The following is a 17,609-nucleotide window of genomic DNA, read 5'->3' as shown; positions in this document are numbered from 1 at the left end:
CGAAAACGTCGACACAGTCCGCGTGGTTTCGCTACTGTAGTCCCGCGTGACTCCCGAAATCCGGAGACGGCCATCTTACCCAGTGTACGTGGCGCTGCTGGCACTGCTCCGGAACTTCGCTGTTTCTAGCGGCTTGGTTTGCTCGTTTGATAAAATTAGTGGTAATAACGTCAATGCAACCGAAATGTTCTGCACGTTTGGACTAGAAGACGGAATAACAGGCGGCCTTCGCTGCCGCTGAAGCTCTATCAACTCAACATCATTTATTAAACAACGTGCGCGACCTCCTGGAAAAATAAAACCGAAAGAAGATGAGCCGGGAGGACGAAAGTTTTTTCCCGTCCGCCTAGAGAAGGAGAAAAACGTTTCGTTCCTCCTTTTTTCTCGTGTCCGCTTTGGGGCCGCGTCAGTAGAAGGGATAAAGACGCGCCGTTGCTACTTTTTTCCTCCATTTTTTTCTTAGAGTGCATGGAGCTTGTACACGTTGCTTTTATTATTGTGTAGAGTGTAGAACGTACTTGGAGACTTCTAATGTACCCAAGTGCATAACAGTTTCCTTTTTTTTTCTCTCTCATAAGTCAAAACACTATATACAAACACTCACTTTAAATGCTCGTTGTGTTTGCTGATTTGAGAAATCTAGCCTCCGTAAGGCGGTTTTATGTGAACATTGAAGCCTACATTTTGAGTGGCTTAATATTTGCTAAAAGTGTATTTTAGCCATGGCTACTGCTTTGTGAAACATTGCGGTTTAGATTTGATAATAAAAGTAAACACGAGAATAAAATTTCGGTAATTTTAAACAAAATAGAGCGACGACACGATAACTGCATAAACGCCGGCGCAGAAACGAACTGGATGGTAGAGGTGTGACTTTCTTAATGTCAAATTCAGCTAAAAGACGAGGGCAGCAGTAGCTGCTCAGCTCGATGAAAAACATATCCTGGGAGTCCTCACGCTAACAGCCGATGTATGGAAGAGTCTAAATTGCTTCTAGGTTTCTTTTTCACGCTGATGCGTTACATTGACAACAAAGGGTGATCCCCTGAAAATAATGCCCCAAAGCGGTTGTTCTTTCTGCTAACCGTAACGGCCATTTTTGTCAAATCAATCTACCAGGTCCGATAGAGAAGAAGAAACTGTTTTTTTTTTTCGCCCGCATAAAAAGGTTACGCTTCCCAGAATGCTGAAACTCCGTGAGCATGTTACGCTGGTGGTGTGGACAAAAGGCCAAAGTTGGAGAACATGTTACATAAATCAAAATAATATTAAAAAAAAAAGATTTCTCTGTAATTTCTATTTTTCTTGATCAGACGACGTTTACCTATGCCACGCCGGTCATATAGCCAAACGTAAAGGTTGTAAGCAACTGCAACAATTATTGCAGAGAAAAAAAATACAAATAAAAAACACTAAAACTGTTAGCAAGCAACACGACATTTTGTGTTTTTAGCTTACACGTTTTGTTTTCACTAAAATAAAAACCACAACCTTCCAGAACTTCATTTTTGATTTGACGAATATAAGGCTTAGTTGCACGTCGGCCAAAAAAATTGTTTTATATCTTTTAAATCAGATGACGTCATGTCCTCAAACGTTCGCCTCCTGACCCTACTACTAGGATGACATGCTCACGGCCAGCTTCAGCTTTATTCATTGCGATCGCAATGCATCTCGATCGCATCCGGTGGAGACCTTAGTATTAAGAAAACAAAATAATCTTAAAGGAGGCATATATTGCCAGCTTTTGAATTAAAAGATGTGCTGACCAACAATGCATTATATTTACATAATTACGAAAGGTCGAAGATGCACAGCTGGTGTTGTAGGGATGTGCTCAGCTGGTGTGGCTGGAATGTGCTGTGGTCTGGTGGTCGCACTCCTCGCGCTTGTTGTCGGGTCAGATGCTAATTGTGTTATGCGCCATTAGGGCTTCTTTGTTTTCTTCGTTGCTTTTGTTACTACATACTGTATTGCTTCCTAGTGAGGAAGTCAGGTGACGGGCTATGGAATATGTGATGTCTCTTGAAAGCCAACTTTCCGCTTGCTACCATAGTGGTGAACTTGTGAAGTCTGAAGATGAGGGGGCTGATCACCTTCTTAGAATGCAGTCTTCAATCGGTCGATTCCAATGTTGTCTGCGCGACTAGTGATGATTCATATATTTAAAGCTTGTGCGTAAGACTTTGTCAGGTCCGCTTTCTAAAGGTTGAATTGGTTGTTTCCCTCCGTCGATCCGTACGAAAACATTCGTGAACTCTGTCAACGCAGGACTTAAGAAGATAAACGCGAATCACGTGACTCGTGAGGGACGAGGTCGAAGTGGCATGTGCGGCTACTACGCGGCATAATTAACGCATAATACTAGATAGGTTGTTCTGATTAATTCCCGCACGTTGATGCTTACTGGTGGTTAAAACACTCGACTGTAAATAAAATTACCTCCACGCGAAATTAATCGAGGCAAGAAAAATGGGCATAATTCTGTAGACCTTGAAAAACCTAGCAAGTAAAAAAGACTCGATTTGGCATTAAAAACAACAACCACAACCTAATTTGAATTTGCATGTTTTGAAACCTTCACTTATGGAACAAGACACATTTTATCGGAGGAAACCACATTCTCGAGCTTGTAGATCAACCATGACATTGTATACTTAAAGGCATTATTCAATGAAATGAATGAAGGCCTGTTTTTACTAGTATAATGCAAGCTCATTAAAAAAACATAAATGAGGTGGACTACATCTTAATCACATCCCTAAATATTATGGGCGTACAAGTCATACGACTTCTTGTTTCCTTTGTTTGGTTCTTGTTATGGCACACACTTTGGTCATCAAGAAACACTGTTTAGAAGTCAATTATGTTTGCAGATTGACAGAGATACTTCAGGATATGTTATTTCGAGGTTTATTTAATGAACAATTTTTAATATATTTCTAATCTCTATTTCAGGCCAAACCTCGACAGTGATGGTGGCTCCGCGGCGCTGGACGCTATTCGCAGTAATTACGCCGCACTCGGCCCTATTAGGTAAGTGCTCAGTGAGTAGGCTTCGCTTAAAAAATAGACATTTCAAACATTTTTCCATGTTTCGTTTGCACCGCTCCGTCGATGGCAAGTTTTTCTGATAGCTTTCAATAATGAGTACGAAAAGGCCGCCTTTGAGCCACTTATGGCACTCCTTAGATTTCTATATATATATATCAACTTCGGGTTTGGTTGGTCGTCAGAACACATTGACATGTATTTTCAACCGAAAAATTGAATGGCAGTAACTTGGAAGGCTTGTGTTTCGTTTAGTTTTCGGTTTGCCTTTTTCTAGTGTATTGGGAACAACCTCACAGCACTTTCGTACAGATGTATATATACAATAAAAGTTAGGAGCAAAATATGTACAATAACAAAATAGGCATAAACAGTGAAAGGTTTCTTCCTTCTCCGCACTTAATTTCAAACAAAATAGATCACAAAAAGACAAAAATGTTTTCCCTCTTACTACTCATCGGTGGAACTGCTTACTACAGTCACATGTAAAGCAAAGTTCAATCGAACTTTTCTTTCTTTTATTTACAAATATTGAGGCCTTGTTGCATCTTGTTTATTAAAATAATTGAGCCTATAATTTTTCCTAGCCTTGTGTAATCCTACTTGTCCCCCCTAGCACTTGCTCTTTTTAATGCGGAAACTTTCTTTTATTTGTGTATATTTATCTTTTGATTACGTATCCCCTTTCCTGTAATGCCTCCGGGCTTGGGAGGGTAACTTAAATAAATAAATAGGTTTTATGAGTTATCACGAATTCCGTTTTCGTATTTTATATAGCCAGCTGCAGAAAGAAGCATGTATACAATATATTCATTTTTGCATGCGCAGCAACAATGCTTTCCTCTTACCTCTGCTAGGCTTTGTCGGTTTGCAGTTTGGGAACTAAGTACCTCTGTTATGCGCTCAGCTTTGCCTGCCGAAAAACAAACATGATATGGCAAAAAAATAAAAATAAATGGAAAGAAGCAGTGCTCCCTTTACTTTTCACGAAACGCGCGCTCAGTGGTGGTGGCTATGTATTCCCGAATAGTGTCTTTAGCGTTAGGCAGGTGAACAAGCATCGCATATCCACAAATGTTTAATTCACAATTAATTTGACCAAAATTATTCTTTCTACTGTTATTCACGATTTTAACTTAGTCGCACAGTGCTTATGTTTTTTTTTTTAATTTAAAAATCTCTGCGACCATATTTTTTTTAAAGTTTTGTAGATTTAGATATCTGCTTACAAGTGATTTGAAGCTGTTGCCCCGGTAAGTTTAACAACGTGCTTTTTGCAGGTTTCATGAAGTGGCAGTGCTGGTGCTTTTCACACTGCTCATATTTCTATGGCTTTTTCGGGATCCAATGTTCGCTCGAGGCTGGGCAGCTTACTTCACGGTCACGTAAGTGTGCTCATTTTGCTTTAAGATAATACCGGACAAACAAAACAGTGTAAATCACGCTGTAAAGCTAAAAAAGACACTTACTGTAAAAAAAAAAAAAAGGTAACGACATGAAGTTGGAGCTACTGAATTTGCGTCGTACTAATATGAAATTCAGGTGCTTTTTAAGCTTTACAGATTTGTTCTAAAAAAGCTATGAAAACTACACTTACGCGGTTTGTACAGGTGAGTTGTACGGCCAAGTGAACATAATATAGGGGCTTATTTGCAACGATCAGTCGGCTACTTGAGTATAATTTGATAACTTTAATTTTAGTGAAAAGAGACGCACGGTTCTAAGTAGAAACTTGCTAAGCATCACCGAAAACCACAAAATTAATTCTTTTTAAGATGATATAAGAAAGAAGCAATATTTTACGGTATTCTGAAAAAAAAAATCTCAAAGTGGACGCGTTGTTAGGTTTCGTTTTTTTTTATACGAGCGCTTCTTTGCGCCTACGGTCCCGCTCCCCGGTGGTCGCGCCGCGAAGCCACCCCCTTGCCTCCCTCGTAGGTAGGAGGGAAGCAGGCCGCACATGTGTTGTGGGTCTCAGCCGTTGGGGAGCAGGACCGCGGGTGCAGAGATGCGCTCCGATAAGAAACCTAAACCTAGAAACGCGTCCAAATGAAGGGTTTTAACGGAACGCCGTAAAATGATGCCCTTGCAATATATCCTTCTAAAAAGAGTTGATTAAATGGTTTTTGATGCCGTTCAGGAAGTTTGTATTTGAAACCATATGTCTAATTTTAATATTTCAAACGTTAATCAACAAATTTTGCATAATTATCCGACTGATCGTCCGATTGGCCCCATTTACTATGTCCCCCTAGCCGTATAACTCACCTGCACAACGCGCATAAGTAGATTTCACGGCTTTTTTAATACAAATCTCTGAAGCTTAAAGAGAAACACCCTGTGTGTTAAAACAAGACTGCTTGAAGTCCGTAATGATGCCCTTTCCCCATGCGCGTTACGTAGCGTCGCTTTCGTAAACGACGCTACATCGAACGTTGCGGGTTTTATGAACAATTCGCAGTACCTGTCTCATGCATCGCAACCTTGTTTTGCTTTCGAGCTTATGTACAGAACCAAATGCGAGGTTAAGGTGCAGCCAAGCAGCACATCATGGTCTAGTCATGATGTGCTGCAAGGAAAATGCAATACTTTATATGGATCATACATTTGACCTTTTCCGTGCTTCTCTTATAATCTATCCCAAGGGTCTTAGGCGATTTTTAATTCAAAAGAACAATAAAGATTTTTTTTTACCGCTTGCTCGAGCGAATGCGTTATACCTTTCTAGTGCACGCCATGATAATTATTTTTTTGTGAATTAGAAGTAATAGTTGGGAAAGTATATTTAACCCGGTGTCGGATTGCGTAAAATGAATTTGTAAGAAAAAAATGTCCAGTTACTTTTAGGAACAAAACTTCTAGACCTGAATAATCTCCCTCACTCGGTAGCAACTTTTAAATGTTTTTTTTTTGTTTATGGTATAAATAAAGGAAACACTATAAGGTATTGAATTGCAGTATAATTTTGGGATATAATTCGCCACCGAAAGGTAGCTCACTGTTCTGTTCAATATCGTTCTTCTTAACAGACGCACTGAGAGATAACGATAGTGAATTAATTATTCGCTACATTGTTAAAACCATTGAATGTAGTAAGTTATGCCCTTGTCTTTTAAATTTTCTAACTATTGCGGTGCTTTTTTTTGGCTCAGATGACGTGTTGCGAGGAACAGTCACTTATGTTTTGTCATCTTTTCGGTTCGAGTGGCAATGTTTAGCCTTCCTTTTTTCTGCCGATAGGGCCTACGTAAGATGCTGGATATATTTCGAAATACAAGGTAGTCAAAATTGGCTATGCTTCTTATTTATCGTGAACTTGTTCAGGACGAACTTGCACTCTATCTTCTTCTCTACAAGTGCGCTGTTGGTTTTACCCAAATTCGAAACCGGGGGGAAAGAAACAAAACAAAGTGAACGCTTATGCGTGCTAAAGCGAACTTCCTTTAGGACAGCAAAACTGGTTCATTACTGCAGTAGAAAAGTTAAGTCAATGCAGTACGACTACTCGCTTATAGTTTTTATTGGGAGCTGCAATATGAAAGGAAAAATGACCGCCTTTCCAAGAAATGGCAGGGACGGAAATTTAACCAAACCAGGCAGTCTGTTTGTCAATCCTCCATTTCGATTCCGAGGAATTTGGCGATTAAGAAAGGTTGCAGGGATAAAAGAATAGCAACATAAGAAGTAAAACATGGGCAAAACATGTTTTATCCTGTCCTCGTTCTTCATCTCGCTTTAGTTTTATCACTGTAATTTACCAACGCTCTCCAATACGTGGAGAGAATGTTCAATTGCGAAACTAATAATAGCTTCAGGATTCTGTGTCTCTTCGTTGTTATGTGTGTACACGATGAGATGAGACCCTTTCTGCCCGACGCTATTACAGGGAACCTAAGGACGCCACGGCAGTCATGATCGCCGTGGTGCTTCTTTTTGTCATTCCGGCTGAGCCGAAGAAGCTGACCTCTAGTCCAGGCCTCGTCACATGGAAGGTGGTGCAAGCCAAGCTTCAGTGGAGCGTCATCCTTCTGATCGGGAGCGGTTTCGCCATTGCCGAGGCCATGCGGGTGAGCAGGTCACTAAAATCTAATGAGGCTCCGCCAAGGCCCCTGGTCCACCAACAGTCACGAGAACAGAACGTGCAGTAGTGGACAAAGCTAGCGAAGCAACAGGAGAGTGCGGCCTGAGATTACGCGCGAGTGTCATGGCGGCGGCGCAAAAAATCACTCCCATCGAGCGTTGACCGATTGCGAGGTTAGCAGCCGTCAACGTCCGGCTATCAGCGGCACAATGGACCATAGGTTTCTTAAGAACTGTGAAATCTTGCTGCCCCATGTTGATATCCGCTAATCTCATGACACCATGTCATCCCTCAGACTGATTGGTTCTTGCCATCTGCATAACTCTGGGTGTCGTGCGAGGTCGCACGTTGCTAATGCCTCTTTAACGTTGTCAACACCGTCTAGATAGAAAGCCGTAGAAGTGAATTTTCTCGGTCACGTGCACGGGGTCTGTGCTTGTTACATGTTGGACACGAGGGCTACGTCAGCGCCTGGCTGCTGCTCCCGTTCAGTCAGTCACTGCACGAGTGTGAGCCAACCGCAGACGTAGTACACCTGTCCAATGCCTGCCCCGTGTTGGGCTTCAGTAGGTGATGTATAAATTCACCGCTATGGCTTTCTATCTATTGTCATCCACAGCTTTAGAAACGTGGGGCGTTGGATAGAGAGATGGATGCTAATCGCTATACTCTTTATGACGGTCGGTAACTTGCGCCACCCAGCGTGTTATCTCCACGCGAATTGCTTTGTGATTCGTTCTTCGGTTATCATCTAATGCCGGGGTCTCATTGGCTGCGTGGCTATAATGAGAAAATAAACTCCACACCTCGCGTTCTCTGACAGTTACGAACTATAGGTATTGTGGACTTCTTCTACGACATTCGCTTTCATTCTTACGGGAGACGTGAGGGACGGGGAGGGGCGGGGCGGGGGGTAAAACTTAGATCTCAGAAAGATTATATAGTTATGTGCCACGTGGTTTTGTGCATAATATTTGTTTTACGAGAAGGTGCAGTCGTTGACGAGCCTAGTAAGGCGTTGATGTCAGGATCGCTGTATAACAAATGTTCTGGATGTGGTTAATTTTATATTCGTTTTATTGGGCACCCCTCTTCAAAAATTCTCAAATATGAATGCATGTTAATTTGTCTGGCTTCTAAACTTTTCCGTCGCACTATCGAAAAGGTTTCACTATTGGGAGAAACTTCAAATTGTAAACAGAATGGTGAGATGGTGTGGCCATTATCTACACCCCGCCTGCAGATTTAGCAAAGGCTGCAGCCGAAGTTAGTAATATTTATGTGTGGATAGGGCACGGCACGCTCTAAGCCCTATCCACATATCAGTGGCCCCGCCCATTACCACTGAATTGGCTTGGCTGCTCGACTGAACACGTTGACAAGACTAGTGTCTCAGTTTTTGCGACATCCGGTGCGTCTACTCCGGGCACCGCTTGATAGTCGTGCGAGCAGATGCGCGACAGCCACTGGCATCGTCTGCTATTTCACAACCGTTTATCCTCGTTTGCAGTGTCCGTGAGACGCGGACACGAAAGCTGCGCGGCGGCGTCCGTTTTCGCCTCCGTCCGTCTGCTACAGACCTTTTGCTAAACTCCCCAAGCACCAAGCGCCGCCCGACCGGACCACCCACCACCCGGTGGAAAGTAGACACGCGCGACGGGACCACCATTCCGGGAGAGCGGAAGGAAAGGAAACTAGGCACGCAAGCGCTTAGAACGACGACAAAGAAAGGACGGTACGAGTTTTTGGTCACGCACACAAAACTTGCTAAATTACGCAAGCTTCAAGGATAATGCAGGGAATGGTGTTCCACCACCGCACGCGCACGTCTTCCCCGTATAAAAGATTCGAAGCAAATAACCAGAACAAAGCGTTGACGAACGTGCGTGCAAGATGCCATTTGCTTTAGGCTTTTGCTTTAGAACAGTTACTGCTGCAGACGCCGGCACGGCTTGCGCGTGGGTGCGGTGCGGGCGTAGAGTTTTTGGTCACGCACACGAAAAATCTACGGAACCCTAGCCATAAACAGCTTTGCTGTAAAATATGTTCCGACTGAGTAGCTCTTTTTCGGACAATGAATTTTCAGCTGCTTCCCCACACAGACCTGCCAAGAGCCAAGACAGAGTTTCTACTTTCAGTAGTGCTTCACACTGCTGGCCTACAGCGCACTCACATCACATGACATTTTCACCCTCCTCCTTTTGCTGGGGGAGGAGTATGGTAATGTGATGAAGCAGCCTAAGAGCGCGTCCACTACATCTTCCTGCATCATCATCACCGAGGACAATTGGAGCCCATTGTGGCCCGGATTCGCGTGCCACCCTCCTCCTCCCGCTTGGGAAGAGTATATGGTAATGTGACGAAGCAGCCTGACAGCGCGTCCACTACATCTTCCTGCATCATCATCACCGAGTACAATTGGAACCCACAGTGGCCCGTAATCGCGTGCCACCCTCCTCCTCCCGCTTGGGAAGAGTATATGGTAATGTGACGAAGCAGCCTGACAGCGCGTCCACTACATCTTCCTGCGTCATCATCACCGAGGACAATTGGAGCCCACGGTGGCCCGTATTCGCGTGCCACCCTCCTCGTCCCGCTTGGGAAGAGTATGGTATTGTGACGAAGCAGCCTGACAGCGCGTCCACTACATCTTCCTGCATCATCATCACCGAGGACAATTAGAGCCCCCGGTGGCCCGTATTCGCGTGCCACCCTCCTCGTCCCGCTTGGGAAGAGTATGGTATTGTGACGAAGCAGCCTGACAGCGCGTCCACTACATCTTCCTGCATCATCATCACCGAGGACAATTGGAGCCCACGGTGGCCCGTATTCGCGTGCCACCCTCCTCCTCCCACTGGGGGAAGAGTATGGTAATGTGACGAAGCAGCCTGACAGCGCGTCCAATACATCTTCCTGCATCATCATCACCGAGGACAATTGGAGCCCACGGTGGCCCGTATTCGCGTGCCACCCTCCTCTTCCCGCTTCGGAAGAGTATGGTAAGGTGACGAAGCAGCCTGACAGCGCGTCCACTACATCTTCCTGCATCATCATCACCGAGGACAATGGGAGCCCACGGTGGCCCGTATTCGCGTGCCACCCTCCTCCTCCCGCTTGGGAAGAGTATGGTAATGTGACGAAGCAGCCTGACAGCGCATCCACTACATTTTCCTGCATCATCATCATCGAGGACAATTGGAGCCCACGGTGGCCCGTATTCGCGTGCCACTCTCCTCGTCCCGCTTGGGAAGAGTATGGTATTGTGACGAAGCAGCCTGACAGCGCGTCCACTACATCTTCCTGCATCATCATCACCAAGAACAATTGGAGCCCACGGTGGCCCGTATTCGCGTGCCACCCTCCTCCTCCCGCTTGGGAACAGTATATGGTAATGTGACAAAGCAGCCTGACAGCGCGTCCACTACATCTTCCTGCATCATCATCACCGAGGACAATTGGAGCCCACGGTGGCCCGTATTCGCGTGCCACCCTCCTCCTCCCACTGGGGGAAGAGTATGGTAATGTGACGAAGAAGCCTGACAGTGCGTCCACTACATCTTCCTGCATCATCATCACCGAGGACAATTGGAGCCCACGGTGGCCCGTATTCGCGTGCCACCCTCGTCCTCCCGCTTGGGAAGAGTATGGTAATGTGACGAAGCAGCCTGACAGCGCGTCCACTACATTTTCCTGCATCATCATCACCGAGGACAATTGGAGCCCACGGTGGCCCGTATTCGCGTGCCACCCTCCTCCTCCCGCTTGGGAAGAGTAGAGCACTGCACGGGCCGGAATTTCTAGGCCCGGCCCGACCCGGCCCGGTAGAGACACGGCCCGGGCCCGGCCCGAGCCCGACAGAATTTTCAATTTCTAGGCCCAGCCCGACCCGGCCCGAAAGAGACACGGCCCGGGCCCGGCCCGAGCCCGACAAAATTTTTAATTTCTAGGCCCCGCCCGACCCGGCCCGATGGCTGTAGCCCGAAACAACCCATTCCCGTTTGAACCCGTCCCGTTTCGAACCGTTCCCGAAACGAGCTTCCCATTTGAATCCGTCCTGTTTCGACCCATTCTTTAAACGCCCTTCCCATATGAACCCGTCCCATTTCGACCAGTTCCCTAAACGCCCTTCTCGTTTGAATTTGTCCCGCTTCGACCCATTCCCTAAACGCCCTTCTTATCTGAACCAGTTTCCGAAACACCCTTTGCGTTTGAACGCGTCCCGTTTCAACCTACTATTATAAGGCCCTGCACATCGCAACCTCTTCGCAAAAAGTGTCCATCGTTCTAAGCCTTGTCTGCGCACCTTTTCTGTTTAAGAATATGTTCTGAAGTAGCTTTACATGTCAACGCGTTCTTAAAATATACAACCCTTTCAGGCAAGCTTAAGTTTAATATATTCCTACTTAACCCCTTAAAACGTTTTTTTCAAGATGGCTCCCAAAACGTGCAAGCGCGGAACGGGCTATGTACACTGCGCGAAACTGATACCGCGAATACGACGTTGGCTCTTTTTTCGAATTTTACTTCGAAATAGTGTCAGTAGGCACCAAAGTATACCGCTTAGGTCTGTGGCCCAGATGATCACTTCTAAAGACACTAATAGTTTTGAAAACAGCGTTTTGATTCTATGAGATAAACATAAAAACACGACGATCGCTTGTTCGCGCTAATATAGTGTCGCGCTCTGTGCAATAAGGGAGTCTTAGAATAACGTACTGAAGCACTTTGGGCAAGCTAAAATTAGCATCGCCATAGGTTTTACATCGCAACGCTATTTTTACGGTACCCAAAGCGCTTGCGTACGTTTTTCTAAAACTTCCTAATAGTGAACTAGATATCTTTAAGAGCGTTGAATCAGACAGGTTGACAAGCATATGACTGGGACTTTATTTTGTTTACAATTTATAACACTGAACCCTCGCTCACACGGAAAAAGCTTGAAGGCTTTCTAGCTTCAAGACGTCTTTTAGTTATTCTTTTTAACGACGCTGTAGTGAATTTGCACTTGGCTTTTTTTGTATTCAATGAACCTAAAAGATTAATGAGCAAACTTCTTGCTCCCAACAACAATTTATGATTTACGGCACAAGATTGCCCAGGCACGGCCCGGGCCGGCCCGGGCCGGCGCGGCCCGAGAACTTTTTTGTTCAAGCCCGAGCCCGGCCCAGGCCCGAAAAAATACGTGCTACCCGGCCCGAGCCCGGCCCGCGGGCCGGGCCGGGCTCGGGCTTTCGGGCTGGCCCGGGCCCGTGCAGTGCTCTAGGGAAGAGTATGGTAATGTGACGAAGCAGCTTGACAGCGCGTCCACTACATCTTCCTGCATCATCACCAGGGACAATTGGAGCCCACGGTGGCCCGTATTCGCGTGCCACCCCCCTCCTCCCGCTTGGGAAGAGTATATGGTAATGTGACAAAGCAGCCTGACAGCGCGTCCACTACATCTTCCTGCATCATCATCACCGAGGACAATTGGAGCCCACGGTGGCCCGTATTCGCGTGCCACCCTCCTCCTCCCGCTTGGGAAGAGTATGGTAATGTGACGAAGCAGCCTGACAGCGGGTCCACTACATCTTCCTGCATCATCATCACCAAGGACAATTGGAGCCCACGGTGGCCCGTATTCACGTGCCACCCTGCTCCTCCCGCTTGGGAAGAGTGTATGGTAATGTGACAAAGCAGCCTGACAGCGCGTCCACTACATCTTCCTGCATCATCATCACCGAGGACAATTGGAGCCCACGGTGGCCCGTATTCGCGTGCCACCCTCCTCCTCCCGCTTGGGAAGAGTATGGTAATGTGACGAAGCAGCCTGACAGCGGGTCCACTACATCTTCCTGCATCATCATCACCAAGGACAATTGGAGCCCACGGTGGCCCGTATTCACGTGCCACCCTGCTCCTCCCGCTTGGGAAGAGTGTATGGTAATGTGACAAAGCAGCCTGAGAGCGCGTCCACTACATCTTCCTGCATCATCATCACCGAGGACAATTGGAGCCCACGGTGGCCCGTATTCGCGTGCCACCCTCCTCCTCCCGCTTGGGAAGAGTATGGTAATGTGACGAAGCAGCCTGACAGCGGGTCCACTACATCTTCCTGCATCATCATCACCAAGGACAATTGGAGCCCACGGTGGCCCGTATTCACGTGCCACCCTGCTCCTCCCGCTTGGGAAGAGTGTATGGTAATGTGACAAAGCAGCCTGACAGCGCGTCCACTACATCTTCCTGCATCATCATCACCGAGGACAATTGGAGCCCACGGTGGCCCGTATTCGCGTGCCACTCTCCTCGTCCCGCTTGGGAAGAGTATGGTATTGTGACGAAGCAGCCTGACAGCGCGTCCACTACATCTTCCTGCATCATCATCACCAAGAACAATTGGAGCCCACGGTGGCCCGTATTCGCGTGCCACCCTCCTCCTCCCGCTTGGGAACAGTATATGGTAATGTGACAAAGCAGCCTGACAGCGCGTCCACTACATCTTCCTGCATCATCATCACCGAGGACAATTGGAGCCCACGGTGGCCCGTATTCGCGTGCCACCCTCCTCCTCCCGCTTGGGAAGAGTATGGTAATGTGACGAAGCAGCCTGACAGCGGGTCCACTACATCTTCCTGCATCATCATCACCAAGGACAATTGGAGCCCACGGTGGCCCGTATTCACGTGCCACCCTGCTCCTCCCGCTTGGGAAGAGTGTATGGTAATGTGACAAAGCAGCCTGACAGCGCGTCCACTACATCTTCCTGCATCATCATCACCGAGGACGATTGGAGCCCACGGTGGCCCGTATTCGCGTGCCACCCTCCTCCTCCCGCTTGGGAACAGTATATGGTAATGTGACAAAGCAGCCTGACAGCGCGTCCACTACATCTTCCTGCATCATCATCACCGAGGACAATTGGAGCCCACGGTGGCCCGTATTCGCGTGCCACCCTCCTCCTCCCGCTTGGGAAGAGTATGGTAATGTGACGAAGCAGCCTGGCAACGGGTCCACTACATCTTCCTGCATCATCATCACCAAGGACAATTGGAGCCCACGGTGGCCCGTATTCACGTGCCACCCTGCTCCTCCCGCTTGGGAAGAGTGTATGGTAATGTGACAAAGCAGCCTGACAGCGCGTCCACTACATCTTCCCGCATCATCATCACCGAGGACAATTGGAGCCCACGGTGGCCCGTATTCGCGTGCCACTCTCCTCGTCCCGCTTGGGAAGAGTATGGTATTGTGACGAAGCAGCCTGACAGCGCGTCCACTACATCTTCCTGCATCATCATCACCAAGAACAATTGGAGCCCACGGTGGCCCGTATTCGCGTGCCACCCTCCTCCTCCCGCTTGGGAACAGTATATGGTAATGTGACAAAGCAGCCTGACAGCGCGTCCACTACATCTTCCTGCATCATCATCACCGAGGACAATTGGAGCCCACGGTGGCCCGTATTCGCGTGCCACCCTCCTCCTCCCGCTTGGGAAGAGTATGGTAATGTGACGAAGCAGCCTGACAGCGCGTCCACTACATCTTCCCGCATCATCATCACCGAGGACAATTGGAGCCCACGGTGGCCCGTATTCGCGTGCCACTCTCCTCGTCCCGCTTGGGAAGAGTATGGTATTGTGACGAAGCAGCCTGACAGCGCGTCCACTACATTTTCCTGCATCATCATCACCGAGGACAATTGGAGCCCACGGTGGCCCGTATTCGCGTGCCACCCTCCTCCTCCCGCTTGGGAAGAGTATGGTAATGTGACGAAGCAGCTTGACAGCGCGTCCACTACATCTTCCTGCATCATCACCAAGGACAATTGGAGCCCACGGTGGCCCGTATTCGCGTGCCACCCCCCTCCTCCCGCTTGGGAAGAGTATATGGTAATGTGACAAAGCAGCCTGACAGCGCGTCCACTACATCTTCCTGCATCATCATCACCGAGGACAATTGGAGCCCACGGTGGCCCGTATTCGCGTGCCACCCTCCTCCTCCCGCTTGGGAAGAGTATGGTAATGTGACGAAGCAGCCTGACAGCGCGTCCACTACATTTTCCTGCATCATCATCACCGAGGACAATTGGAGCCCACGGTGGCCCGTATTCGCGTGCCACCCTCCTCCTCCCGCTTGGGAAGAGTATGGTAATGTGACGAAGCAGCTTGACAGCGCGTCCACTACATCTTCCTGCATCATCACCAAGGACAATTGGAGCCCACGGTGGCCCGTATTCGCGTGCCACCCCCCTCCTCCCGCTTGGGAAGTGTATATGGTAATGTGACAAAGCAGCCTGACAGCGCGTCCACTACATCTTCCTGCATCATCATCACCGAGGACAATTGGAGCCCACGGTGGCCCGTATTCGCGTGCCACCCTCCTCCTCCCGCTTGGGAAGAGTATGGTAATGTGACGAAGCAGCCTGACAGCGGGTCCACTACATCTTCCTGCATCATCATCACCAAGGACAATTGGAGCCCACGGTGGCCCGTATTCACGTGCCACCCTGCTCCTCCCGCTTGGGAAGAGTGTATGGTAATGTGACAAAGCAGCCTGACAGCGCGTCCACTACATCTTCCTGCATCATCATCACCGAGGACAATTGGAGCCCACGGTGGCCCGTATTCGCGTGCCACCCTCCTCCTCCCGCTTGGGAAGAGTATGGTAATGTGACGAAGCAGCCTGACAGCGCGTCCACTACATCTTCCCGCATCATCATCACCGTGGAAAAATGGAGCCCAAGGTGGCCCGTATTCGCGTGCCAACGCGACGCAGTCTCTCCCAAGTAAACTGCCATACGACTACCGTAGAGTACCGAACAAGCGCCCATCCCCTTTTTCTAGCGATTATCCCTAAATTTTAAGCGGGCGCTTGCCCGGTATTTTACGGTATATCCATCTGTCTTTTTCACGAAAGTGTTCAACGGCGGGGACTACTTTAAGGGCAGTCCATTGGGAAACATACTCAGAGACTCGAAAGTTAGTTGAATAAATTGTGGCGAGATATACATATATATATATATGTGTGTGTTATCTTTACCAGTAAAGAAACGTAGTTTTGTAGAAATCAAAACTATTGAGTTGTTTACATTTTGTCAATTATTCATATATGGAACAATCAGCAAGTTTTGACTTCCGAGCTCTTGGGCCCCAGAAACTGTCGCGACATTTGTCACCAAAGCAAGTAATTCGGTAGTCACTAGCGGAGATCTAAGACGAGGAATACGAAATGAACATTGCAATATGCCAGTACCAGAAATTACTTCCCTACATGGTTCCCCGAAGGAAACGACGCGCAAGATTTTTAAGAAATGGAGTCGAACGTTCATGACAAGTGTTTTTAGAGCTTTGCGTAATTTGTTCGATATGTAGCCATGCAAGCTATATTGTTTCGTTTTATTTGAAATGTAATACATACTTAGACTCAACCCAGTATTATAGTGATTTCGTCTATGGGGACTAAAATAAGTTTTGATGGCGTATGTTTCCTGCCACGTTTATTTGACCCTGAGGTGAAAATGGGCCTATTCAGATAGTTCGTTTCAATCTGATGGAAGCATCGCTAATACTTGATGCAGGAACCAACATCTGCTGTATTTTTTGTTTCCCTTCGATTAATGAAAAATATTTGGTCTACTTACATGCTATCTGTACATACTAACTCTATAGTCATTCAAATATCTAGAAAACGCTGGACGGCGCTGATTATGTTTACGCTCAGGCTTTCCTATTCCTTCTTTGCATTCTTGTACGGAAAGGTAGTCCTCTGCTCCTTGCGCAGGGGTGTCGGGGACGTCAGAAAGACACCGAGCTCGGATTGGCTTTGATGAACGCTTAGTCGGTAGATCTGAATGCTAGACGCCTTGAAGTCTACCCACTATCCTTCATTCAGAACAACTCAGAGCTTGGCGTGGTGATGTCACCACAACCCCTGCAAAAGAAGCAGACGAACTTGCGCTCCGCATTGGCACTATCCGGAATATCATTGACTGCGGATGAATAATAATATTCGAAGAACTCGTCACGTTCCGCGTTTTTTAAACAGTAACTTTAGTCTAGGGCCTAGTCTCGCAATCTTTTTTTTTTTAAGTTAGATTATGTGCACCATCGGATACTTCATCGCATCTTCATCCCAATTTGTAGAACTTCGTCTCAATTTTTAATCGGTATCACGAATCCGACAAGTTTCAAACACTAAGTAAGGCAACATGGATATCTTTGGTACAAATATGACCCTTTTTTTAGCGTGTGTATGAATTTTAAGTACATGCATAATCTTCAGCTGGCGCACGACGTTCAAGCTCTAATGTTAGGGGTGAATAGGTATCTTATGTTTTGTGTTTTAAAGCGAGAGCTTTAAGTTTCTCGTGTCGCAAAAAAGCCGGAGTCGGCGTCTGTGTCGTGACGGGAAAACCTGAGTGGTCGATATGGTGATGACGTCACAACCCCATTATCTCGCGCGGGAATTTCAGACAACCCACAACGCAAAGCGTGAAGCG

At 47.2% G+C, this 17,609-nt stretch overlaps 1 protein-coding gene across 1 annotated transcript in view; it reads left to right on the top strand.

Annotated features, from left to right (window-relative positions):
• LOC115311167 (solute carrier family 13 member 5-like) overlaps positions 1-17,609 on the top strand; it is a 98,454-nt gene that overhangs the window by 75,025 nt on the left and 5,820 nt on the right. Inside the window, exons 8-10 of the mRNA XM_040222195.1 lie at positions 2,959-3,036; positions 4,332-4,436; positions 6,938-7,118. Coding sequence (XP_040078129.1) covers positions 2,959-3,036; positions 4,332-4,436; positions 6,938-7,118 — 364 coding nt within the window. The remainder of the gene's footprint in view (positions 1-2,958; positions 3,037-4,331; positions 4,437-6,937; positions 7,119-17,609) is intronic.

The sequence above is a fragment of the Ixodes scapularis genome, unplaced genomic scaffold (assembly GCF_016920785.2).
Source record: "Ixodes scapularis isolate PalLabHiFi unplaced genomic scaffold, ASM1692078v2 PGA_scaffold1__304_contigs__length_218370807, whole genome shotgun sequence".
Classification (NCBI taxonomy): Eukaryota; Metazoa; Arthropoda; class Arachnida; order Ixodida; family Ixodidae; genus Ixodes; species Ixodes scapularis.
This window is presented reverse-complemented; position numbering and strand designations above follow the sequence as displayed.